At 58.1% G+C, this 23,857-nt stretch overlaps 1 protein-coding gene across 5 annotated transcripts; it reads left to right on the top strand.

Annotated features, from left to right (window-relative positions):
- Nucleotides 1-3,640: 3,640 nt before the first annotated feature.
- SLC45A3 (solute carrier family 45 member 3) lies at nt 3,641-22,921 on the top strand. 5 transcript variants are annotated; one of them, XM_032317942.1, is made up of 6 exons: nt 3,641-3,755; nt 14,761-14,880; nt 16,082-16,457; nt 17,306-18,088; nt 18,797-19,062; nt 21,126-22,921. In XM_032317942.1, the coding sequence occupies exons 3-6, from the start codon at nt 16,286-16,288 to the stop codon at nt 21,561-21,563; spliced, it is 1,659 nt and encodes a 552-aa protein (XP_032173833.1). In that variant the 5' UTR covers nt 3,641-3,755; nt 14,761-14,880; nt 16,082-16,285; the 3' UTR covers nt 21,564-22,921. The 5 variants fall into 5 exon arrangements, with proteins under 5 accessions (XP_032173833.1, XP_032173835.1, XP_032173830.1 ...); XM_032317941.1 differs by lacking the exons at nt 3,641-3,755; nt 14,761-14,880 and adding exons at nt 8,405-10,701; nt 11,193-11,277; XM_032317940.1 differs by lacking the exons at nt 3,641-3,755; nt 14,761-14,880 and adding exons at nt 8,405-10,706; nt 11,193-11,277.
- Nucleotides 22,922-23,857: the final 936 nt, after the last annotated feature.

Raw genomic sequence — 23,857 nt, 5'->3', positions numbered from 1 at the left:
TGTAGTCAGCTATTTCCATTGGTATATATCATCAGTGCTTCCCTGTCAATTAAAATTCCCCAACGTGGGGACAACTGGCTGGCTCCGTCCATAGACTATGCGACTCTTGGTCTCAGGATTATGAGTTCGAGTCCCACACTGGGTGTGGAGATTCCCTAAAAATAAAATCTTCAGGGGTTCCTGGGTGACTCAGTTGGTTAAGCATCTGCCTTTGGCTCAGGTCATGGTATTAGGGTTCTCGGATCCAGCACCCCTCCACCCCCACCGCAGTGGACTCCCTGCTCAGCGGGGAGCCTGCTTCTCCCTCTGCCCTTCACCCCATCCATGCTTTCTTTCTCAAATAAATAAATAAAATCTTAAAAAAAAATAAGGGCTCATGGATGGCTCAGCTGGTTAAGCCTTTACTTTCAGCTCAGGTCATGATCCCATGATTGAGCCCTGCATCAGGCTTCCTACTCACTGGGGAGCCTGCTTCTCCCCCTCCCTCTGCCTGTTGCTTCCCCTGTTTGTGTGCTCATGTGTGCGTGCACTCTCTCTCTCTGTCAAATAAATAAAATCTTAATAAAATAAGATAAAATAAAATAAAATTTTTCTATGTTATTGCCATTTTAAAAAAATATTTTATTTATTTATTTGACAGACAGAGATCACAAGTAGGCAGAGAGACAGAGACGGAAGCAGGCTCCCCACCGAGCAGAAAGCCTGATGTGGGGCTCAATCCCAGGACTCTGGGATCATGACCTGAGCTGAAGGCAGAGGCTTTAACCCGCTAAGCCACCCAGGCGCACCTGTAATGGTGGCATCATGTTCCACTATAGAGATTTGCCTTAAATTGCTTACCAGTGGCTTATTATTCTGCCGTTGTTTAAATTATTTCTAGGGGCACCGGGGTGGCTCAGTGGGTTAAGCCTCTGCCTTGGGCTAGGGTCATCATCTCAGGGTCCTGGGATCAAGCCCTGCATTGGGCTCTCTCTCTTGGGAGCCTGTTTCCCTCTCTCTCTGCCTGCTTGTGATCGCTCTTTGTGTCAAATAAATAAATAAAATCTTTTAAAAAATTGTTTCTAGTTTTTCACATTATGAAGAATGATGAGATGAACACCTTGTGCATATTTCTGATACATTATGTGATACAAAATAATCTCTGATTATTTTTCCAGGAGAGAAATCCCGTAAATGGAATTACTGTGTCCAGGAGACCCAACCCTCCTCTCCCTTCCCAGTCCACAGCCAAGATCTGGCTCTGCTGGTGGCCTTTATGCTTCAACGGACGCTCACACCTCATCCTGAGGCAGGCAGGGGAAAAAGCAAAGAGGCCCTTAAGGGACCACAGTCACTGGGTGGTGGAGATGGCTGGACAGCAAGGGGAGCCGGAGCCTTCAGACCTTCTCAGCCTTCTTCCAGGCTAACCAGCCCCAGTTGGGTATCTGATCTCTGTAGAAAGAGGATGATGCTTCTTCTGAGTCCAGGGATAATGGGAAGGGACTGTGGTGGGGGTGGAGCCCAAGCTGCTAATGCGTTTTTGCCAGCATCTTTGGTTTCTCCAATATCCAGTCAGACTATTAGCCATTCCCCAAGGATGGCCTTGCTCCTCACGTCATCCCCCATTTCCTATAAATGGGAAGTGGCTAGGGAGTAGGCTGTGTGTGTGTGTGTGTGTGTGTGTGTGTTTGGTGGGGGGCAGGGAGGAAGGAAAGAGACATGGCGGTTTTCCTACAGTAGACTTCCAGGGGAACTGAGGCCCAGGGAAGCTTCCACTTATGCAGAAGGACCCAGCAGTCTGAGAAGCACTATGGGTGTCAGGACGTTCTCTAAGACTCAGAAGTCGCTGGTGAGCTTCTGCCTTGTTTCTGGAGCCCAGAGATGATGGGGATGTGTGGCTGGGGAGTCGTCATTGGACCAAAGGATTGCCTCAGCTTCTTTATCCAAAAATGGTACTGGCGTCTCCAATTGTCATAAGGAAGGAGTGACCTAAGATATGGGCAGCATGCAGAAAAGTACCTGGTACCATCAGTTAAGAGTCAGTTATTATTATCATGACATGAGGCTGAACCAGCAGAAAGAGAAGGAGGGAGCATCTTCATAGCAGCTGGCCCAGCGGGACCCTGTGCCCAGTGGGCAGGCCTTGGCGAGGGCTTCTACCTGGCTTGGTAAAGAAGTTCACCTGTACTTACTCACTCAAGATGACCACTGCTGAATAGGGCCCAGGATCTCAGACCACGCTGTCTGCTCACCGCCCAAAGCACAAGGCATGAAGCAGGTCGGCTCCTGGCCAAAAGTCAAGGGGGCAGAGAGGGGCTGCTTCTCCTCTGAGGCAGGACAGACTTGTCTGTCCTGCTCCTAGAACTGTTTCCCCAAGCCTGGAAAATACCATCGTCCACTCTCTCCTGCTCTGTAATTTTCCAGCTGACCTGGGATTCCCTCTGACTCCAGCCATCTTTTCTGGGGCAGAGGGGACACCAGCTCAGGGACCCAGAACTCTACCCTAGTCTCTCTGCAACGTGGGTATGCCAAAGGCTTGGGAAAGTCACTGGGGCACCAGAGGGTCACCTGTTGGGAGGAATGAGTGCTGAGACAGTTTCCAAGTGTCTAGTGACTTTGAAAGTTCTCAACTTTGCTCTGCTCTCCATTGCGCCTGGCCCCCTCCTGTACTTCCCACTTTTCTTGGCCTCCCAGCTTCCGTGCAGGTAGAGATGTTCTGGCCAACTGCTTACAGAAGCCCCGGTAGGGAAGGGACTTGCTTCCCATCACACCTGGTTGGTGACAGGGCCTGCACTGGGTCCCAGTGACCCAGGTGTCCAGTCCAGGCTACAGCCAACCAGGTTCTCCCCTTCAGAGGCATCTTGCTGTGATGCGGTGGTATTCAAGCGAAGAGACCACACACCTGTGATTTCTCTCCACCCCAATACAACGCCCCGAAGGAAAAAGGCACAGCTGGGCCTCCCCCACCCCAAGGCTAGCCTGGGCCTCCAGTTCTGTGTCTCCCACCTGCATTGTTCTGCTCTTGTCAAAGGCCTTCTGGAAACACGGGATCTGTTGGGAACTTGCTCAACAGCCGACAAAGGGGACATTTCACTTCAGCTCCTCACTCCCTCTCCCCCGGTCACATCTTTCAGGGGACACCAAATTGAAATTCGGCTCTTAACTTCAAACAGAGGGACTGAGGACTGAGTTAGGAAACGCTTTCTGCTTCGGAGGGTGGCGAACGGCAGGAAGAGCGACCGGGGGAAGAGGGTGCCATCTCCTTCGAACGGCTGGTCCCGGCTGGGTGGGGTGCAGCTCCGCCCCCGGACCGGCGGACGGCCAGAACAGCACGTGCGGGTAATGGTCGCAGACTGGCTCCGGGGAGGGGAGGTGCCCCGCGGAGCCGGGCAGTCTCTACCTAAATGTTTTGGTGGCGAGCGGCGAGGGGGCGGTGCACGGCCCTAGGTAATGACAGGGCAGGCGGGGAGCCACGCGGGGGCTGCCCGTCTCGGTCGCGGCTACAAAGACCGCTCCGAGACCTCCCGCTTTCTTCCCCCGGGACCAGCCCCACCCCTTCCCACCCCTTCCCACCCCTCCCGCACCCCCCACCCCCGACCCGCCTCGCCTCGCCTCGCCTCGCCCCTCCCCCTCCCGCAGCCCCAGCGCGCATGCTCTCTCCCCCCGCCGAGCAACCTGGAGATTTAAAAGCGGCCCGGCTGGCGCGCGTTGGGAGGTGGCGGGGGGGACAAGCTCGCGCGCGCCGGCCCCGGGTGACAGCCGCACACCTCGGCCAGGTAGGCGCGCGCCCCCTCTTCTCCCGGGGGAGGGGACCCTCCGGCGCGGGGGAGGGAGCGGGGCCGCGCGGCGGAGCTCCGCGGGGTGGCGTGTTCCGCGCCCCGCGCTACTCCCGGGGGAGGTGGCGGGCCCCGGGCGCGTTCCCTCTGTCCTGCCGCTCGGTCCCCGCAGAGCCGGGCTTTCCTCCGCGGAGGGCGGGTTGGGCTGGAGCGCCGGGTCGCCCGCTGTCCCGGGCCCGGCGGCGGGTGGGCGGGGAGCGGGCCCTCCCGGGAGCCCGGGGCCGGGCGGACGGCGGGCGGACCGGCCGCTCGCTCCTGTTGCAGCTCCAGCGTCAGAGTTTTCTTTGGAAAGTTGCATTTATTTTCTTCCCTTGTCGCGGCTTCGCCGGAAAGGGACGGGATGAGTCACCGCGGCGCGCACAGTCCGGGACTGGGGAGCCGGGAAAGAGGCCGGCGGCCGGGATGCCGTGGGGTCCCCGGGCTCGGGCCAGCTTGCTTGGGCTGAGGTGCGGGGGTTGAGAAGGGAGGGAGAGGTGACCGAGCGATCTCGGACGCTAGTGTTGGGGCCGGGCTCCGGGCAGAGAGTTGAGGCTGGAGTGTGTGGGTGTGTGGGTTCCTCTGCCCCCTGCCCCGCAGCCTCGGTCATCCTTGCGGGGGCGGGAGGGAGGAAAAGGAGAGGCCCTTTTCTCCGCGCCCCCAGGGGGCCTCCGGTAGGGACGGTGACAGTGCTGAAATCAGCAAACAGGTGTGATGAGATGGTACCTGGACATCCGCGCTGGCTTCTCAGGACTCTGGGCTTAGGCAGTGGCATGGCCTGCTGGAGGAGCTCACTGGGACCTGCGGCGTTTCTCCTGAGTGCGAGCCAGCCCTTCGCCTAGTCTTCTGCTCCCCTGAAGCGCACGAACCCCCAGTGACTTGCTTTTGCCCTTGACCTCTGAATCAGCTTCCATCTTCCTCACAGACACTCTTGACTTGCTCAGCTTTTCCTCCACCCCCAGGGCTGCTCGTGCCTCCCGGCTTCCTCCTTTCTCCAGGGGCCAGAGTTGGGGTTGGGAGGGGTTTGGCATCGTGGGTACCTGGTGAGGACTTGCCCTTCAGCTGTTACACGGACCTGATCCCAGTGGAGCGGACACTAAGAATAGCCCAGCTGCTGTTTTGCTGCCCTGCAGTCTGCCACGGGGCACAGCCTGGGCACCTAGGCCCAGGGCCACCTTCACCTCTGCTCCTGGAAGCCTTGCTCGGGGCTGGGGGTGAGGCCCGGGCGGCCTCTGGCCCCCTTTCCTGAGGCACCTAGCAGATCTCCTTTCAGAACAAGCAGCCTTGGTGTGGGGCTCACCTGTCCAAGGCTTGGGGAGCAGACTGGCCTTGGGGGTGGGGAAGGGAAGGCCCGGGAGGGACAGGCAGCAAGGGAAGCCCCGGGAAATGTGCAGCCCAGCTTCTCCTAGGGAGTGAGTGCTGCGTGCGGTATTTGAGGTCACAGGCCCTTCTGTTGGATGGGTCCCATCCCCTCATTCCTCCCTTATCTCCTCCCCCCAGGCCTGTCATGGAGCCAGGACTCTGTTTTTCTAAAGGTGCTTAGAAAAATGGAGTTTGAGTCAGCAGGATGAGTCTGAAGAGGAAAATACAGCTGTGGCTGAATGTACAGCTGTGGACATACAGGCCCCACTTAGAGTATGTGTGTGGGGTGTGTGAGGGGAAGTTTTCCTATTTCCTCGTGGAGCTTGTGGTGAACTTCCCTGCCCCTCCTGGCTCTCAGGTTATCCCGAAGGAGGAGGAGAAAGAGCTGCTCCTGATTCTCGGTGGCCCACCCAAGTCCTTCCAGGCCACCAGGTGGTGGCGGGTTGGTGTGGAGGCCCGTCTCGCAGCCTGGGCAGGGCTCTGGAGGGACAAGGCAGAAACGTGGGGATGGTCTGAGGACGCTGAAAGTGAAATTAAGTACCATCATTTGGATCATTAGAACCCACAACACAGCATTATGGGTAAGAACCTAGATTATCGGGGCGCCTGGGTGGCTCAGTGGGTTAAAGCCTCTGCCTTAGGCTCAGGTCATGATCTCAGGGTCCTGGGATGGAGTCCCTCATCGGGCTCTCTGCTCGGCAGGGAGCCTGCTTCCTCCTCTCTCTCTCTGCCTGCCTACTTGTAATCTCTGCCTGTCAAATAAATAAATAAAATCTTTAAAAAAAAAAAAAAAAAAAAGAAACTAGATTGTCAGAAAGACAGGCTTTCTACCTTGGCTGCTCTCTTGGGTATGGAAACATTGGGTGAGTTACTTAACATCTTCAAAGCCTCCATATCCCTGGCTGCAAAATGGGGCTGATAATGGCAATACTTTGCAGCTTTTTTTTTTTTTTTTAAGTTTATTTAGGTAAGCTCTACACCCAGTTTGGGGCTCAAACTCAGGACCCCGAGATCAAGAGTTGCATGCTCTTCTGACTGAGCCAGCCCGGTGCCCTGTAGCTTTTTTTTGTTTGTTTGTTTCTTAAATGTAAATAGCTAACGGTCTATAATATGTAAAATAGGAAAAATGTAGAGCTTTATTAAATCATGCATACAGAGCACTGGACTTTGTGCCTTAGGTAATAGTAAGTGGTCAATAAACGTTAGCTAGTACTTACTATGTCTATTACTCAGGACCAAATGGACAGCAACACCCAGCCTGGGACTCCATGCTTGGGTTCTGCTCTTGTTTCTTTGGGAGCAAGGTCTCCCCGACCTCAGGGAGTCTGTATAACTAGTGAAGAGACTGGCCTCCGGCACCCAGGTGCCCGGATTTCAACCCCGTTTCCTCTTGTGCAAGTTATTTCATTATTCTATGCTTCCCGTTCCTCCTCTGTAAGGCACCGCGTCACCGGATTCTGAGGGTTGCAGGAGCTGATACAGGTGGAGCTCCCATGGCCGCAGGGGGTGTAACAGAGCCTGATCAATGTCAGCTGTTGTTATCGGGTGACAGTGGAGGCAATATTTGTGGTTTATGCTTAGAAACCAGAGTTTCTGAGCAGGGGAGTGAGACCATATATAATTATATGTAAACTGTGAATGACCTACTTGCTGTTGAACTTGTGGTCTAGAGCAAAGAACACACCAGGACTGGACATCCTGGCCTGTTCTCCATCAATACTGTGCGTGACTTGTTTTTTAATCAGTCCAGAAACTCCGGCCCTGCCTATCTCCTCAAGGTGGGCGAGAGTACCAGGAGATAATAGAGGTGAATATGTATCTTGAAAGATTAAGAGCCTCTTCTGCAGAAAGGTTATTTGCTGTGATTTTTAGGGAAACCATATGAGGAAGAGGGGGCATACTGAAGATGGGGTTCTACTCTGTTCCTCCCCCACACCCGGCCCCCAAGCCCTTTGCTTTCTGATGGCCAGAAGAAAAACCCAGCTTGCCTTTCTTTGAATAGTCAGTGGCCCTGTTTGCTGAGCAGCAAGGACAGAGGCTGGACCAGTTGGTGCCAGGCCCAGCATCGTGATCACTGATGCCACTTGACTCCCAGCATTGGAGCTGGAGTGTGGAGCTTTGTCTAGTGTATTAAGTGTCCCTGCTGGGGGGCAGGAGCTGACCGAGCTGTCACGGGGTGGTCCTGACATCTGGCCAGAACTTCCTATTTAATCCCTTTTCCTACTATGAGGTCTATGTTTCCTCCTCCATGGGAAGAAGTCCACAGTTTTGCCATTGCCCCCGAATGACTTGTAGGGCTTCTTGCTTCTGATGTTGGAGACGGGCCTGCCTCACCGATTGGCCGTGGCGTCCGTGTCTATAAAATGGCGAGGATAATATTCACCGCGCAATGTTACCCTGGGGATTACACGAGATAGGCATGTTTTGCAGAGGGCCTGCACAGGCCAGGGGCTCAGAACGTGTTTGTTCCCTTCCCCTTCTTTGTTGATTTGGGAGATGATTCTCTCCGGGAAGCTGGGATGAGCCAGCAAGAATGGGTTGGAGAGCAGCATCTCGTCCCATGGCCCATAGTCCCATTGTCCCTCGGTCACCAGTTTCAGGCCAGACCCAATGCCCAGCAGGATCCTTGCCCTCAGGAGCCAGAGACAATTCCCTCCTTCCCCAGTGCTCTTTGTTACCTCTCACCCAGCCTCTAATCTCGAATATCCTTTTGAGCTGGCACAAATAGTTTCCGAGCTGGAACCGCACAGCCCATCTCTAGGGATGTGACAATCTAGCTTCCTGCTCCTGGCTCCTGTCGCTGCAAAGAGCTGGGCTCTCAGATACCTCGAGCGTGGCCCTGCCTGAATCCCTGGCAGGCCGTTCATGTTGCAGCAGACAGGAATCCTGATTCAGCCTCACTTAAAGGCCTTCTGTTGAGGACTCCTCCTTCTAGGTCCTGGACGGGGACTGTGGTCCTTGCTTTCCAGGAGCTGAAGGGCTGATGGGGCAGAGGTTAGGGAAGGAGACTGGAAGGACCACTGGCAGCATCCAGCGCTGAGAGCTGCCTGTTGAGTGCAGTAAGTTTTGGAGGAAAGAGGGGATCCTTTTTTTGTTTTGTTTTAAGATTGTATCTATGTGTTTATTTCACAGAGAGAGAGAGAGAGAGCACAAGCAGGGGGAGTGGCAGGGAGAGGAAGCAGGCTCCCCAAGGAGCAAGGAGCTGGATGCAGGGCTTGATCCCTAGACTGAGCTGTAGGCAGACACTTGATGGATTGAGCCACCCAGGTGCCCCTGAAAGAGGGGATCCTTGACGGCTTGGGTTCCAGGGAGCCCTAGAGGATATTCGGACTTGAGCTGGACAGGAGTCAGGTGAATAAGGATGTGTCGGAGGAAGTAACTGGAGTATGGCCATACTTTGGAAGGAAAATCAGCCCCGGGGCTGATACGTTTCCCCATCTTGGTCCAGATCTGAGATTGAAACCCATTGCCACGATTTTGGGTCTGGTGTTCTTGCCACTATGCCTCACCGGGGAGGGGCCAAAAGGACAGGTTGGTGTGTGTAGAAGTACCAGTCTCTCGTGGCTGTGTTTTGCAGGTATCTGCCCTTTCCTGCATAGGTCTGACCTGCTCAAGGCTCTGCATCATGGCTTCTTCCTCCAGGAAGCCCTGGGAGAACCGGTCATGCCCTACACCGCGGGCCCCCAACTCTAGGGACTTGGGTCTTAGCATTCCCAAAGGGGGCTGCAGGCCATGGTCTCTGTATCCACCGCACCTTCATGGTGGGCTGGCCCGTAATTGGATCTCAGCGAGCATTGGATGGGTGGGTGGGTGAACGAGTGAGCCAGTTAATTTTTGTACTCTTTGACGGTCCTTTGGGGGAGCTTAGGTTGCAGGCACTGAGGCATACTTCCTTCAAGCGTGGGCAAACTAGGACTCTTTAATAAAAGAGTCCTTTTTGGAAACCCTCTGCACCCTGCTCACTACTGAGTGACTGGGGTTTTGAGAACACATTTTCATAGGGCTGGCTCTGGCCCAGAGCCTTCTGATGATAAATAGGACTGGTCACAGACTGTAGGATATCAGGGCTGAAAGGGCCTGAGACCGTTGAACTTGAGACCTTAGAGGTGGGACATCGCAGAGCTAGGACCAGCATCCTGGTCCTTCCTCCCAGCCGGGGGTTCTGCTCCTCCGTAGGTCTGCCCAGACCCTCCATCCCCTGCCTCTTGTCTGCGTGCTTCCACCTCCTGAGGGAGGCCAGTCTGCAGGGCGGGGGCAAGGGTTGGCTGTGCGGGATGAGGAGAGCTGCCCGGTCTGGCTGGCTGGCTGGCAAAGTTCAAATTCACTAGGAGGGAGGCTGTTCAGGTTTCACTTCACAGGGGCCCTAGGAACTGAGAAGGCATCAGAGGCCGAGAACTTCCCAGCGGCCTGGAGACTGTGCCAAGCTCCCCATTCTCCCCACCCTGGACCAGGGGATCTCTTGGTACCTCTACCCCACGTTGTAGGGAAGCATTTCTTGTGGCCCAAGTAGAGAAAGAATTTACCAATTTCTGCCAGGCAATTGGAGTCCAGCTCTGGAAGGGAGTAGGGAAGAGGGCAACTCTGCCCCCAGGTGTCTCGGTTACTTGGCTCAGTCTTGGGTGGCCGCTAACTGCTGGCACTCTCCACCTGGTTCGCTGGCCTCTCTACCATGGAAGGCTGTGAAAGCCCCTCCCCAGTGCCATGTGGCCTTGGCAGTGAGCACTTACCCGAGGGAGAGCACCACACCCGAGACTTGGACAGGGAGTGTCATGGGCGGCGGGTGGGCACGAGATCACTTAGCCGTTCAGTTGTAAAGAACCTTAGACCGTATATAGACTCGTTCTCATTTTACACCTGTGAGTCCCTGGTGTGTGTGTGTGTGTGTGTGTGTATGTGTGTGTGTGTGTAAAGCAGCTTGTCCAGGCTATATAGCAGCAAAAGTTGTTGAAATTGGACTATTCTGTCCTGGTTCCCAGTTCAGAGCACTTGGCAGCATTTCGAATGCTTGGAATTAGAGGGAAAGGCATGTCAGGTATCCAGTACATGCCAGACACCTCTGGACAGCGGCTGTCCGCCACTGCGATTCCTGTCCCTGCAAGGGGATCCACCCTCGTCCCACAACCGGGGAGGTTGACTCCACCCTCCATCTCCTTCTCCGCCTCCGCCAAGCCTCCGCCACCGCCAGGTCTGCAGCAGTGACCTCTCCTCACCTGTCCGGGCCAGCACCTGGGGAGGCATTTGCATTCCTGGCATTCCTCTGCCTCTGGGGGCCAAAAGGGGCGTGAGTGGCGGCGAGGGCGGTGTGGGCGGCACGTGGGTGAGAGGGAATGCTGCCGGAGAAGAAGGGCTGCTAGTCCGTCCCGCCCTGACAGCCGCTGCTCCCCCTGCTCCCCTTTGGGGGTGAGAGAGTCCTCTGCCAGGTGCCCCCGCCAGAACTTCCACGAGCTGTCTCTGCGAGGGGGATGGCGTTCGTCTCCGTGTCCTCGCCCTGCAAATGCCTGTACTCATGGTCCCCACCTCACGCGGGGTCCGGCGGGCCACTACCCAGGTCATGTGAGTGGGGGAGCTGGCATGCACACCCAAATCAGGCTGCCACCAGCAGGGGCACCCTGCCGAACCCCCCAGGGTTCAAAGACCGGTGGCCCCTGGTGGGGGGGGGGTAGAAGAGAGCTCGAGGGTGAAGAGTAACTGATCGCCTGGGGTCGGAGGGCACTTGGTCACGGTGACCTGGTGTGACCCTTGGCCGCCACTGTTGTCCGAAGGGAAGTCTGATTGGGAGGTCTCTGCCTGGAGCCAGATGTGTGTCTGTGCAGAAGGTCACTGCGGGACTGCCAGGTGACCCCTTGGGAAGGTGCTTCACCTCCACTTGGGCTGGCCCGGACTGACCGGCCATGGCGAGGGTCAGAGCAGCCCCAGAACTCCTGTCACTGGGTTGCAGAGGGGAGGGGAGAGGAGAGGAGAGTGGGCTCTGGGGACTGCCTGCCCGCCGGGCCTTTCCCCTCCCCTTCCCCCAACCTCTTCGCATTTGTTTCCTTTCAGAAGCGGGACTGGGGCTCTCAGACAGGGCAACAAAAGCAACTTTCCTCCAAGCCACTGCCACCTGTTGGGTTTTCACACATTGGGGGTGAGTGGGGGGAGGGGGCCGTTGCCCCTTTCCCAGTGTCTGCGCTGTGCCCCCTCTGCCCCCCCAGGGCCTGGGATTCTCTGTGCTGCCCGAAGTGACAGGGCTCCGGAGCCGGAGGGGGTGGGGGGGCCGCGGCAGCTGGAAGGGGAATTGAGTGGGAAGGGGCCAGTGCTGGCAGCCGGGAGAGAGTTTGATGGATTACTCTGCAGGCCGAGAGGTTTCTCCCTAATCCCCCTTTGTGTCCCGGCCTGCAGCCCCCTCGCTCTCTCTGACAAGCTGCTAAGCAGAAGGCTTCCAGTCCGAGCGAAGAAAAGGCAGCGCAGCAGGGCCATCTCCAAATCCCTGGCCCCTAGGCCCTGGGGGAGGCCGGAGCTGGGGAGCCAGTCTGGGCCAGGGGTGGGGCCCTCCTCCCCTCGCTGCAGCCCTCCCCCTCCTCCTTTCTGCCCATTCCCTCGAGATGGAGAGGTTGCATCCCGAGCTGAGCGGTCAGGTGGCTGGGGGCGCCCTGCGTAGCCCAGGCCTGGCCTCTTTCTTCAGATCGCTGCCTTTTTTGTAGGGTGGGGTGGGGGAGAGCGGACCCGCCCCTCTTGCGAAGTTTGAGCCCGAGAATCCAAGACCGAATGTGGGTGTGAAGGCATGACCCAGGCGCTGTGTCCTGTGTGCCGCCCTTCCCCCAGCTGCCCAGGTAGCAATTCCCAGAGCCCCCGTCCCGGCCTGGGGCTGTAGTGAGAGCCGGCGCCTCAAAGGATGCTCATTTGCAGGGCCCCTGGCTGGCCAGCACGGCCTCTTTCTGGGGGTGGCACTGGGCCCCAGGAGGGCAGAGCGCATTTCGGGAGTGTGCTAGGTCTTACCAGTAAAGGCCAAGGACATTGGTCCCCTGGGGCTGAGGCAAGGGGTTGGGTCACGGGGATGCGGGGTTGGTGAACGCCCCAGTCCTCTTCCGTGCCCCCAGCCTAGAGCGCTGAGAGAACTGGGAGAGCTCGGTTTGGAATGAGATCCTAGGAGCCAGTCCGGTGTGGGGGAATGGGGGTCCCCCCTTCCTGTGTGGGGGAGCCTGGCCAGGAGTGGCCCCACCCCCTTCCTGCAGCCCAGTCATTATTCCTGGAGGGAGCCCAGCCCACCCCGTTTCCTTCTCCACGGGAGGGGCCGCCTGGGGGCTGTGAGGGGTAGAGGAGCGTGTGGGAAAGCCGGGCGGCTTTATGAGTGTGGCGGGAGGGCGCAGGGTCGCCGAGCTGCTGGGGTCAGGGTGGGTGGGGGCCGAGCTGTTTGATGTGCCTGGGCGGGTGGGGAACGCCGGTTTCTGCATAAAGAGCCCATAGAATTGCGGCCTGACACTGGCCCGCGGCGGGCTGCAGCCCGGCTCCTCTGGCCTCTGTCCGTCAGCGCAGGGAATCTGCTCCCCCAGCCCCACCTCGGGCGCGAGGGGGGCAGGAGCCCCTTTGAAAGCCCTCAAAGGCCTCTTTATGCGTCCCTCTGACCCTCCCTTCCCGCAGGGAGCCACCAGAAGTGGGCTCTCGCCTTTCCTCCCGCCGCCTTCACTCTGTCTTTTGAATTTTGGAGAAAGTTCAGGCCAAGTTTGTTCTTGCTGCTCAGTTTCGTTTCCCCACGCTCGCCTGTGGCCGAACCCAGCGTGGGGCTTCCTGCCCAGTGGGCTGTGGGTCCCCTCACCACGTTTGAAACTTCAGGAGTTGCCCCTTCCGGGGGTCTGGCCAGGATTTCCCTGGTGGGGGTGGGGATGGGGGGGCCCTTCGGACTTTCCCATCTATCCCGCTGCCCACCCCCGACCCCCACACTGCTTTCTGCCGAGCCTTCTTGGGGAAAACGTTTCGCAGATGCTAGGGAGCTAGGAAGGTTGCCCATAGGGCTGCTGCTCCGGGGCTGGGCTCACTGACCAGGCCCAGCGGGCTTGCGTTCTGCTCCCCCAGGGTTGAGGAAAGATGGCCTGGGGCAGAGCTCCATGGAGGTTCCTGGAGGTCTTGGGCTTCTCCCAGCCTTCTTGCTGTCCTGTCATTGGAGGACAGATACCTAGAACTTGAGAAGGACTTGTCCTCCCCGAAGGCTGCTGCTCCTTTCCGGAGGTCAGGCCACAGTCCCCTCTCGGTACCCCGCTGCCCTCCTCTTCCTGCCTCCTCCCTACCAGGTGAGTCTCCAGAGGAGGCCCGCTCTTCCGGTGGATCTTCTGTTTGCCAGATGGGCCCAGTGCTCCAGGAGCAGTGGGACAGGCGGGGTACTGGGGAGAATTGAGTTTGGTCTCCGTGCCTGCACTCCTGAGGAAGACAGGGGGTGCCCCAAACGGGGGCTGACAGTCATCCGTCACTTAGAAGCTTTGCTGGGCAGCGCGTCCTCGGGCTGCGGGAGGGAGGGGTGGCCATGAAAGTGGGAAAGTGGCAGGGAACCACTTGCCTCCCCACTGCTGTGGACCTGGGCTTCTGTGCTTCTGCCCTGGAGGGACAGCAGGTGGCCGGTTAGCACTGAGGGAGTCTTTTGTGGTGCCCTCCACCCTGAGGACCCCGGAGTGGGGATGCTGTGGGGTGGGACTGGGGCTCTGGGGAACGTCCAGGAGGGGGATCTTTGGAAGGGAAGAATCGTCTTATGGGCTTGGAATTCCTTAGGCAGTTCTGGGCTGGGAAGAATCAACTCTAGTCTAGGTGGGGCAAGAGTGCCCTGGACCTTGGAGCACAGTTGAAGTCAAAAGAGTGAGGATGGGCTTAGCAACCTAAGAACAGAGAGGCGCTCGCTGGGCTTTGAGCCTGCCCACCTCCTACCCAATTCCTTTGAATGAATTCTTCACCTGGGCCAGCCCCCAGCTGCCTGGTGCAGCAGAGGGGAAGGGGCAGGAGAAAGGAGGGAGGGGGAGGCCCCTCCTGAGCTATCTGGACTGAAGAAGGGAAAGCCCTCTCTTCACCCTCTTTCGTCTTTTTGTCTTTCTCTCTTTTGGGCTGAGGAGGGTGTCCTGCGTCTTCCAGGGAGCAAGGGGCCGGCTTAGGGAGGGAAGGAGGCAGGCGGGGTGCCTGGTTTTGTCACAGGACTGCAATTTACTTGCAACCACAGGGAGCAATGAGAGCTTGGGAATGTGGGCAGGTCGTGGGTGAGTCTGGGTCTGACAGTCTGTTTGCTCAGGGAGGACCCAACAGCAGGTGAATGTCCAGGGCCTGCCCAGACTGGGGGCGGGGAGTAGAATGGGCTGGAAGCCTTTTGGCCCAGAACCCCACCCTCCAGGTTGGAGAGTACAGCACCCTATCTTGGTCTGTGTGCAGGCACCTGGCTTCCCCAGGGCTGCTGCAGCAGGGGAGGAGCGTGGCTCAGAACTGCCCAGCGGGGACTGATGTGTGGCCCCTCCCAGCCATGCCACCCCCTATTTTACACTCCTCCCCGTGCCACCCCCATAGGAGTGCATGCCCCTTCCCAAAGTGGATCGTCAGGGTGAGTAGAGCTTTGGGGAAGAGGTCACAAGTTGCCTGGCCTTCCTTTCTGGTCTACTAGGGCTTGGAAAGCAGTTATGGGAAGGACGCATCTTCCCCGGATTGGCAGCCACCTGATTTCCCTGTGGCGTATTTCAGAGAGCACCTACCACAGGCTTTGTAGCGCCCAAGGCCACTGTGGGTGAGGGGCCCTGGGGACTGTGGACCCAGTGCTATTCCTGGGCCTTTGTGGGGGTGAATTGGTGAGGCAGGGGAGGGCATCTAGACTCCCACTGGGAGTGGCAGGAAGCTCTGTCCGCACCTCTTTGGGAGGAATGAATGACAAGTTAGGGGACTTTTCTCAGGAAGACCCACCTTCTCTACTTCTCTTTGTGACTGACTTGATTTTCCCTCTTTCGTGGTCGCCCCTAAACAGAGCAGACCGCCTTGGGTCCTGTTGTCAGGAAGCAAGAGCTGGAGGCCCATTGCCTGGGGCTGGGGGGGCACAGCGTGGTGTGGCTGCCCCAATGGGGTCTCTATGCCCAGGAGGCAGTCCTAGTGGGGAGGGCCGTGGGGACATCTCTGCTGAGAATGGAACCATCTGGGGAGCAGAGAAGGGCTTTCTGGAAAGTGGAGGGGCCTTCCAGCAGCGCCCGCTTATGGGTGTCTATACGGGCTGGTGCCGTTCGGTGCCCCTGAAAGGTGGGGACCTGGGAGCAGGCCCCCCTGTCCCGTGACAGTTGGGCAGTCCACGTGGGAACGTTCCACGGAGAGACTCCAGGAAGAGGTTTGCAGGCCAAGGTCCTCCAGGGGCGCCCTCTTTAAGTGGTTTCAATGACAGGTTAAAACTCAACCCAACAAACCACAGCCTCCCCGCCCTCCCCACCCCCTTGTCCTCGTTCTTGGGGGCCGGGGTTATGATGCAACGTGGCTTGTGGCCAGCAGCTCGGGATAGGAAGCGCTGCTCCTAACAGAGGGGAGTTGACCAGCCCAGCTTTGGGAAGTGGAGAGAGAAAAGCAAACACACCAGGCCCGGCAGAGGGTCTCCAGAGGCACCTTGATAACAGGGCCTGGGGAACTGGGAATTCAATTGGTCTGATTTTTTTTTTTTTTCTTTTTTCCATACCGGCAGGCAAGGGCAAAGGCAAAGATAGTCCAAAACAGAGAAAAATGGACATCTCTTTGGCTCTGGAGTGTGCTGAGGTTTAAAAATGATATTTACCTTATTAGTTATGTCAGCCTTAGGCTAATATTAACATGCATTTCCTGATTGGCAGCAGGGGTGGCACGGCCACTCCATTGTCAGCCTGGGAGTGAACAGGATTCAGAGAACTCAGAGCAAATCCCAGAGGCCTGGTTCCCAGGATTGCACAGTCTGGGTTTGACTGTTATTGTGCTTTCAGGATCTGAGGGATGAGCTATGTCCCCACCGAGGCTCCCCGCACCCACAGGCGTGTAGCGTGGCCTGAGGAGCCGGACCTGCGCGGAAGGCTGGCAGAAATGGGCTCCTGGCAGAGGCCGGGGCACTCAGTGGCAGCAAGGAGGAGAGGCCTGGGCGTCTGGAGCAGGGCCGAGCCACGGCAGCCGGGGAGCGCGTGAAGCCCACCATGGTCCAGAGGCTGTGGGCCGGCCGCCTGCTGCGGCACCGGAAAGCCCAGCTCCTGCTGGTCAACCTGCTGACCTTCGGCCTGGAAGTGTGCCTGGCCGCCGGCATCACCTACGTGCCACCCTTGCTGCTGGAGGTGGGGGTCGAGGAGAAGTTCATGACCATGGTGCTCGGTGAGTGCAGCACAGCCTCCTTGCCTCCTGCTGCGGGTCCATGACACCCAGGAGGCAGGGTGACGGTGCCTCTGCCCAAAGAGGGAGAGGCGGCTGCTGGCTCAGGAAGAGCCAGTGGAGGCAGCAGGTTGGGCCCTGCTGGGTGGATGGGTGACCGTGGGCAGGGGTGGGGCAATGGGTGCCTAGCAGGAAAAGAGCACAGGGACATTCCATGGTCCCCTCAATACCCCAGACCCTCACACAGTGCCTGGCACGTAGCAGACACGGCTCTTCCCTTAGTTCAGCCCTTTCTATCTGTTACTCATTTAATCCTTGCAATACCCTTTGGAGTCCCCCGCTTCATCAGTCATGGAGGCTGCTGAGCAGTTGGGTGACTTAGGCAGGCTGGAGGGCTAGCTACCGATTAGGAAGATCAGGGGCTCTCAGCTAGGGCTCTTTCTTATCCCCTAGGGCCCAGGCTGGGCCCTGACTGCGGATGTGTTCTGTAAAAGCCACAGAAGGCAAGAGGTTGCCCTGGGGTGGCTCCCAGGATGCTGGGCTGGGGGTGGGGGTCACACTGCCTGTTGAAACCCCACCTCGTGCCCCCCACCTCTCCCTTGGCCCCTGTGCTTCAGGCTCACTTACCGGTTGTTCCGTGTATCATTGTGCCCATCTGAGGATGCGGCGTTAAGTGGTCCTGTCTGCGAGGGCGAACCTAGAATCTGCGTGACATACCCCATACCGTGTCAAGCAAAGAAGTGGCCCTGCATGTGGTGGTCATTTCCGTCCTCCTCCAGGAGCTCGGTCTCCCTTCCCCACCACTCCTGAGGGCTGCAGCCTGTGGCTCATACGACGTGTCCTTCCTGCAGGCATTGGTCCAGTGCTGGGCCTCATCTCGGTCCCACTCCTAGGCTCGGCCAGTGACCACTGGCGTGGGCGCTACGGTCGCCGGAGGCCCTTCATATGGGCCCTGTCCCTGGGCGTCCTCCTGAGCCTCTTCCTCATCCCGAGGGCCGGCTGGCTGGCGGGGCTGCTGTGCCCGGATGCCAGGCCCCTGGAGCTGGCCCTGCTGATCCTGGGCGTGGGGCTGCTGGACTTCTGCGGCCAGGTGTGCTTCACCCCACTGGAGGCCCTGCTCTCCGACCTCTTCCGGGACCCAGACCACTGTCGCCAGGCCTTCTCCGTCTACGCCTTCATGATCAGCCTTGGGGGCTGCCTGGGCTACCTCCTGCCTGCGATCGACTGGGACGCCAGCGCCCTGGCCCCCTACCTGGGCACCCAGGAGGAATGCCTCTTCGGCCTGCTCACTGTCATCTTCCTCACCTGCGTGGCGGCCACGCTGTTTGTGGCCGAGGAGGCCGCGCTGGGTCCGGCTGAGCCGGCGGAAGGGCTGGCTGTCCCCCCGGGGCCGCACTGCTGCCCGTGCCACACCCACCTGGCTTTCCGGAGCCTGGGCGCGCTGTTTCCCCGGCTGCACCAGCTCTGCTGCCGTGTACCTCGCACCCTGCGCAGACTATTTGTGGCTGAGCTGTGCAGCTGGATGGCTTTCATGACCTTCACGCTGTTCTACACGGACTTTGTGGGCGAGGGGCTGTACCAGGGTGTGCCCCGGGCTGAGCCGGGCACCGAGGCCCGGAGACACTATGATGAAGGTAAGGCCTCCGCAATGAGGGGTGAGGAGGGGGCTGCTGTGAGAGATCCCCCCCACCTCCAGCTGCAGGGGACGGCCCCGTGTCAGGGGAGGCCCGCAGTCTGTGCAGTCTGAGCCAGGCCCATTACTGTGCATGTGGGTTCCCGATTGTTCCCGATATCCTGGTCAGGAAAATGGGCCTGTCTGTGCACGAGGCCGCCACAGTGGCTTGCGGTCACAGCACCTCAGGCCACAGAGTCATTGCTTTCATTTGCCAGAAGAAAAGGCTCAGCTTAGTTAAGGAACAGAGAGGGCAGAGGAGTCCAGGCTGTGTCTCGGGTCCACCTGGCCCCAACTGTCATGTGCCCTCTGCTCCCCCTGTAGACTCTCCCCCTTCCCTGGCCAGACCTTCAGCTCAGCGTTCCCGAGCTCTGTCCTGGAGCCAAGTGCAGAGCTGTCTTTGGGTTCCCTCGTACTGTCTTAGAGAGCCGAGCACTAGCTGAGGCCCCGAGCAACCCTCAGGGTGTGGTCCCCTGCCCTTAGCTGGAGGCTTTGACCGCACCATCTAACGGCCTGCCTGGAGGAACCTAGATTGCACGTGTGGCAGTCGGGTGGGCTGATGGGGGGGGGGGGGCGGATCTGGCCTGGCCACAGTTCTGAGCCCTCCCCAGTTTGTACCAGCCTCTTCCTGCTCCGGCCGACTTCTTCTCCCCCCACCCCCACCCCGCAGGGGTCCGGATGGGCAGCCTGGGGCTGTTCCTGCAGTGCGCAGTGTCCCTGCTCTTCTCACTGGTCATGGACCGGCTGGTGCAGCGATTCGGCACCCGGGCCGTCTATCTGGCCAGCGTGGTGGCCTTCCCCGTGGCTGCCGGCACCATGTGCCTGTCCCGCAGCGTGGCCGTGGTGACCACGTCGGCTGCCCTCACCGGCTTCACCTTCTCCGCCCTGCAGATCCTGCCCTACACGCTGGCCTCCCTCTACCACCGGGAGAAGCAGGTACTCACGCTGGCCGCTGGGTGGGGCGGGGGCGGAGGGCAGCCGGAGGAGCCTGGCCAGTGTCCGGCTGGAGAGCTGGAGAGCGAGAAGTCCTTCTTTGACTGGAGAGGAAGCCGTGTAGCCCTGGGCCAGAGACGTGGGCTGCACGGAAGGAGGGTGTAGATTAGATTCTGGGAATGACTTCCTGGTGTCAGGGCTATAAAGCACTTGAGTGGATAATTGCAGGAAATGTTAACTCCTTCTTTGGGGATCCAGAAGAATTGGGCTAGTGGAGGAGGCGCTCAGTGTGGGCTGGGTTGTTCTAGGCAGAGGTGGTGCTGGGGCTGATCAGATGACCTCCTGGGCTCCTGGCTTCAGCCGCCCTGAGTGGTGGTAGTCTGGCCTTGGCAACGGCTGTCTTTATTCGGGGAGGGGCACTGTGATGGGCCCTGCCCCGCTTTGGTCTCCAAGAGGGAGAAGGGTCCTCACTATCCCTTCTCTTTCTGGTTTATCTTCTTTTTCTGCCTAATTCTCTCTTTTCTTTTCCTGCCTCTCACCTTTGCCTCTGTCCCCTCCCTCGCCCCCACGGCGGGTCTCTGAGCCCGATGCACCTGGCACGGCTCACCCGGCCGCTGTAAGTTGGGGGCCTCCTTCCTGCTTGGCCCCACACCAGCCAGCCCCTCCAGGGGCCCCATTCTGTGGGAAGCCTCGCGACCAAAGCTGTGTGGTCACATTTGTCCCCTTCACGGGCCTCAGAGCTCTGCCCAGAGGGTAAGAAGTTGGGGTGTCCTGAAGGAGGAGAGGCAGGCCTGCCCTCCTAGAGCGTCCAGACCATAGGGAGGAAGTTTGTCCGCCGGAAGACGCGAGTGAAGTAGCGGAGAAATGGCTAGCTAGGAGGGTGGTTAATTGAATAGGCAGCTGCAGGGGTGGGGCATGTGGACGGAGGGGCCAGGGTTTGCTTGGGGTAGCCTGGTCCCTGAGGCCCCTGTCAGCACACGGATGACCTTCATTGGCCTTCATCCTGCTGCTGCCCCGGCTGGGGGCTTGGGGCTGGTGTCCGGATGCCAGGCTTGGGCATGCGCACTTGCACTCAGGGAACATGCTCAGGCTGGTCCTCCCCTCAGACCTCGGAGTGTGTCTAGCCTTGGGGCCTCTTGAGGCTCCAGGCTCACTGGTCTTTCCGGGGGTGGCAGGCGGGGAGGACAGGTCCCGGGACGCCCACTCCAAGAAGCAGTTGATGGCACACTTGGCCGCGTATGCCGTCTGTACTTGCCTTGCCTACTTCTGGCCACCCCAAGAGCTGTCTGCGTCCCTTTTGAGCTCTGCCATGGGTCCCAGCTCCAGTGCAGCCGACTCAAGGACCCTTCCACGTTAGGCGCTAGTGGGCATAGGGACATAGAGGCTGAATTCTAGCCCTATCCTTAAGTAGGGGGTTCTAGCACACAGTGAGAAAGAAGCAAGAAGGGCTTCAACATTAGCCCAGCTAGGCTGAAGGAGTCTGGAAGATTCCTCTTGTTCCTCTCTTCCTCCAGGCTGAGTCTGTTGGGCCTTCCCTGTCCTGAGTCTGGGGCCTTGTGCCTCACAGTACGGCCTGGGACCCCAGTGGGAGCAGAGCATCTCTCTGCGCGGTTGGGGAGTATGTCCCAAGGCAGAGTGGTGAGGGGTAGAAAGTAGGAGGGTTAACCCCCTGTGTGGGCATTTGGGCCCTCAGGGGTCCCGTTTCTGGATTTTGTTCCTCTGTTCTTACATGTCTCTCTTCTCACCTGTTTCATTCTGTCTTTTCCCTCTACCTTGGGGTTCCATTCTCTTCCTGACCTGCAGCTGAAGTTTGTCGGCCCCTTACTGGTTCCAGGAGAGGCTAGAGGAGACCTAGACTTCTGGAGTCAGATCTGTGCCCCCCATGCCCTGCCCTGGAAGGAGAGTCTTCATTAGCCCCGGACGAAGGAGGGTCTGGCCTGCTGCGCAGCTGTCATTGAGGCTGGTGGCCTGGCTTCTTCCGGCCTCTGGTGTGAATGCTGGGGTCTCTTCTCAGAGCTGGGATCCTGTGCTTGGATTCCTACCTCTCCTGTTTTCCTCCTCCCCAGGTTTTCCTGCCCAAATACCGAGGAGATGCCGGAAGCAGTGCCAGTGAGGACAGCCTGATGCCCAGCTTTCCACCTGGCCCCAAGCCCGGATCTCCCTTCCCCAATGGACACATGGGTGCTGGAGGCGGCGGCCTCCTCCCTTCTTCACCTGTGCTCTGTGGGGCCTCTGCCTGCGACGTCTCCATGCGGGTGGTGGTGGGCGAGCCGCCTGAGACCAGGGTCATCCCGGGCCGGGGCATCTGCCTGGACCTTGCCATCCTGGACAGTGCATTCCTGCTGTCCCAGGTGGCCCCGTCCCTGTTTATGGGCTCCATTGTTCAGCTCAGCCAGTCTGTCACTGCCTACATGGTGTCGGCTGCGGGCCTTGGTTTTGTGGCCATTTATTTTGCTACACAGGTGGTATTTGACAAGAGTGACTTGACCAAATACTCTGTGTAGAGTCCCTGTGACCCACTGAGGGTCACCACCGAGGACCCTGCCTCCCTGGGTCCCAACCCCTCCCCCACCCCCCAAAGCGGATCCAGTTGGCCCCCTGGGGGGGCCTTCCAGTGTGTCCCTGCCAAAGTGGTGTGGCTCTCTGCTGCCACCCCGTGGCGGTGAGGTGCAGAGCTGCACAGGTAGGGGACTGGGGCTTCTCTTTTTCTCTCTCTCTCTCTCTCCACCAGTCTTCCGGGCTGGCTGACTGTTGGTCCAAACGGGCTTCAGTCTGGATTTCTCCAGGGAGGCCAGAAGGGTAGGGCATTTCCTTAGCTCCGTGCACTGGAATGCGGGACTCTGCAGGGAGATGACTCAGGCAGGGTTAACTGCTAGTGTCCTGGTCAAGACATACCCAGAGAAGGGATTTGGAGAGCTCAGTAACCTCGACCACCTGGTCTCTCATCTCCAAGCCCTCTTATCCCATAGATTCCTTTGATGTTGTCTTGCATGGAAGTTTCTAGTATGAAACTCCTCTGCAGTATTTGAGACTATGAAAGTTATTTGTGGGGAGAGAGGAAGCCGCCTGGTCGCATGGCACTGCCTTCTCCCATCCCCCAACAACTACATTTGATCAGGACATGGCTTGTTGGCCCCTATGTTGCCATCATAGGGACACAGGCCTTTAAATATTTAACTTATTTATTTAACTAAGTAGAGGGGAATCAATTCCCAGCTCTGCCATCTCGGTGTCTCAGAGGTGAGATCGCCAGTGGGCCCCGGGAGGCATCTGGTTTATCGGGCTGAGCATTGCCAGAATCATCTTCCCTTGGGTGATCAGTCTGGCCCTAAAACTGCCTAACCCAGGAGCTTGGAAGCTCTGCTTACCCAGCTGATATCCCAAATCATGTTACCCAAGACTGGGGGAGCTGGGGGTGAGTGAAGGGGGGGGCTCCGGGTCTCAGCAGCCTCCCTAGCCTCCCCTCCTCTCTTGGCCCAGCCCACCCCCCACCCCCACTCCCCTCTGCTCTCTCCAGGGCTGGACTGATGAAGGAGCTGCCCACCCCTCCACCCCGTTTCCCCACTGACTCCACAACCCTCTCCCTGGGGCTGTTCCAGGATCGGAAGCACAGAGTGTGGCTCCTCAAGAGCTTTTATCCGTCTCAGCCCCCAGGGCATATCCGTGCTTGGGGAATCTCGCACGGAAACTCAGGAGTACCCCCTGCCTGGGCTAAGGAGGTCTTATCTCTGGGGGGTTTAAAGTGCCGTTTGCAATAATGTTATGTCTTATTTATTTAGTGGAGTAAATATTTTATACTGTTTGTGAGCAATCAGAGTATAATGTTTATGGTGATGAAATTAAAGGCTTCTTATATGTTTCATTGGCCTGTGTTTATCTTTCCTGGAGGGGGAAGGATCAGATCTCTCTCAAATTATCCTCAGCTTCCTTCTCAATAGGGATCCTGTGTGGGCAGCTTCAGTTCCCAGTGTCACCAGTAGATGGAGCCATAGACCAGTACGCGACCTATGATTGGCGCTTGGGCATGGATGTGCTACCCCTTGGATTGGAGAGTTGTTGGGAATTTGGGGGTGGCGGGTAGGGAAAACATGGAATGCAGGAGAGTGGGGGCATTCTCTTTCTCAAAGGGCTCATAATGTGGCCAAAAGTTGGAACAAGCACCCTCTATCAACTGCAGCAATAGGAAGGAGGAAGGAACCTGGCCCGTGCAGGCTTGGATTTCAACGTCACCGAGCCTTGGTTCCTGTCTCCTTCACCCTTCCTGCCAGGCTGAGGGCGGATTCAGAGTCTTCCCTGCCATGCCATCTCTCTCACCTTTCCAGACTTGGCTGGCCTTCCTGTTCCGGTCCTCCTGGAACAGTGTAGTTAACACCTCCTCAGTGTACTTAACACCATGTGCAGGACCAGCTGTGCTGGGGGCACTGGGCTTGCTCAGTGGTTAGAGCACGTGGCTCCTGATCTTAGGGTCGGGAGTTTGAGCCCCACACTGGGTACAGAGATTACTTTTTTTTTTTTAAGGACTAGCTTTATTTATTTTTAAGATGTTCTATATTTTATCCTAAATAAATAAAATCTTTAAAGGGGGCGGCACCGGGGCGCCTGGGTGGCTCCGTGGGTTAAGCCTCTTCCTTTAGCTCAGGTCATGATCTCAGGGTCCTGGGATCGAGCCCCACATTGGGCTCTCTGCTCAGCGGGGAGCCTGCTTCCTCCTCTCTCTGCCTGCCTCTCTGCCTACTTGTGATCTCTGTCAAATAAATAAAATCTTTTTAAAAAGGGGGGTCACCTTGGTAGCTCAGTC

This window comes from Mustela erminea, chromosome 17 (genome assembly GCF_009829155.1).
Source record: "Mustela erminea isolate mMusErm1 chromosome 17, mMusErm1.Pri, whole genome shotgun sequence".
NCBI lineage: Eukaryota > Metazoa > Chordata > Mammalia > Carnivora > Mustelidae > Mustela > Mustela erminea.
This window is presented reverse-complemented; position numbering and strand designations above follow the sequence as displayed.

Excerpts from the sequence above, each read along its gene's own strand:
- SLC45A3 (XM_032317944.1), top strand. The coding sequence starts at position 16,286 with ATGGTCCAGAGGCTGTGGGCCGGCCGCCTGCTGCGGCACCGGAAAGCC. Across the intron at positions 16,458-17,305 it reads GTTCATGACCATGGTGCTCG|GCATTGGTCCAGTGCTGGGC; the intron begins GTGAGTGCAGCA and ends TCCTTCCTGCAG. Across the intron at positions 18,089-18,796 it reads CCGGAGACACTATGATGAAG|GGGTCCGGATGGGCAGCCTG; the intron begins GTAAGGCCTCCG and ends CCCACCCCGCAG.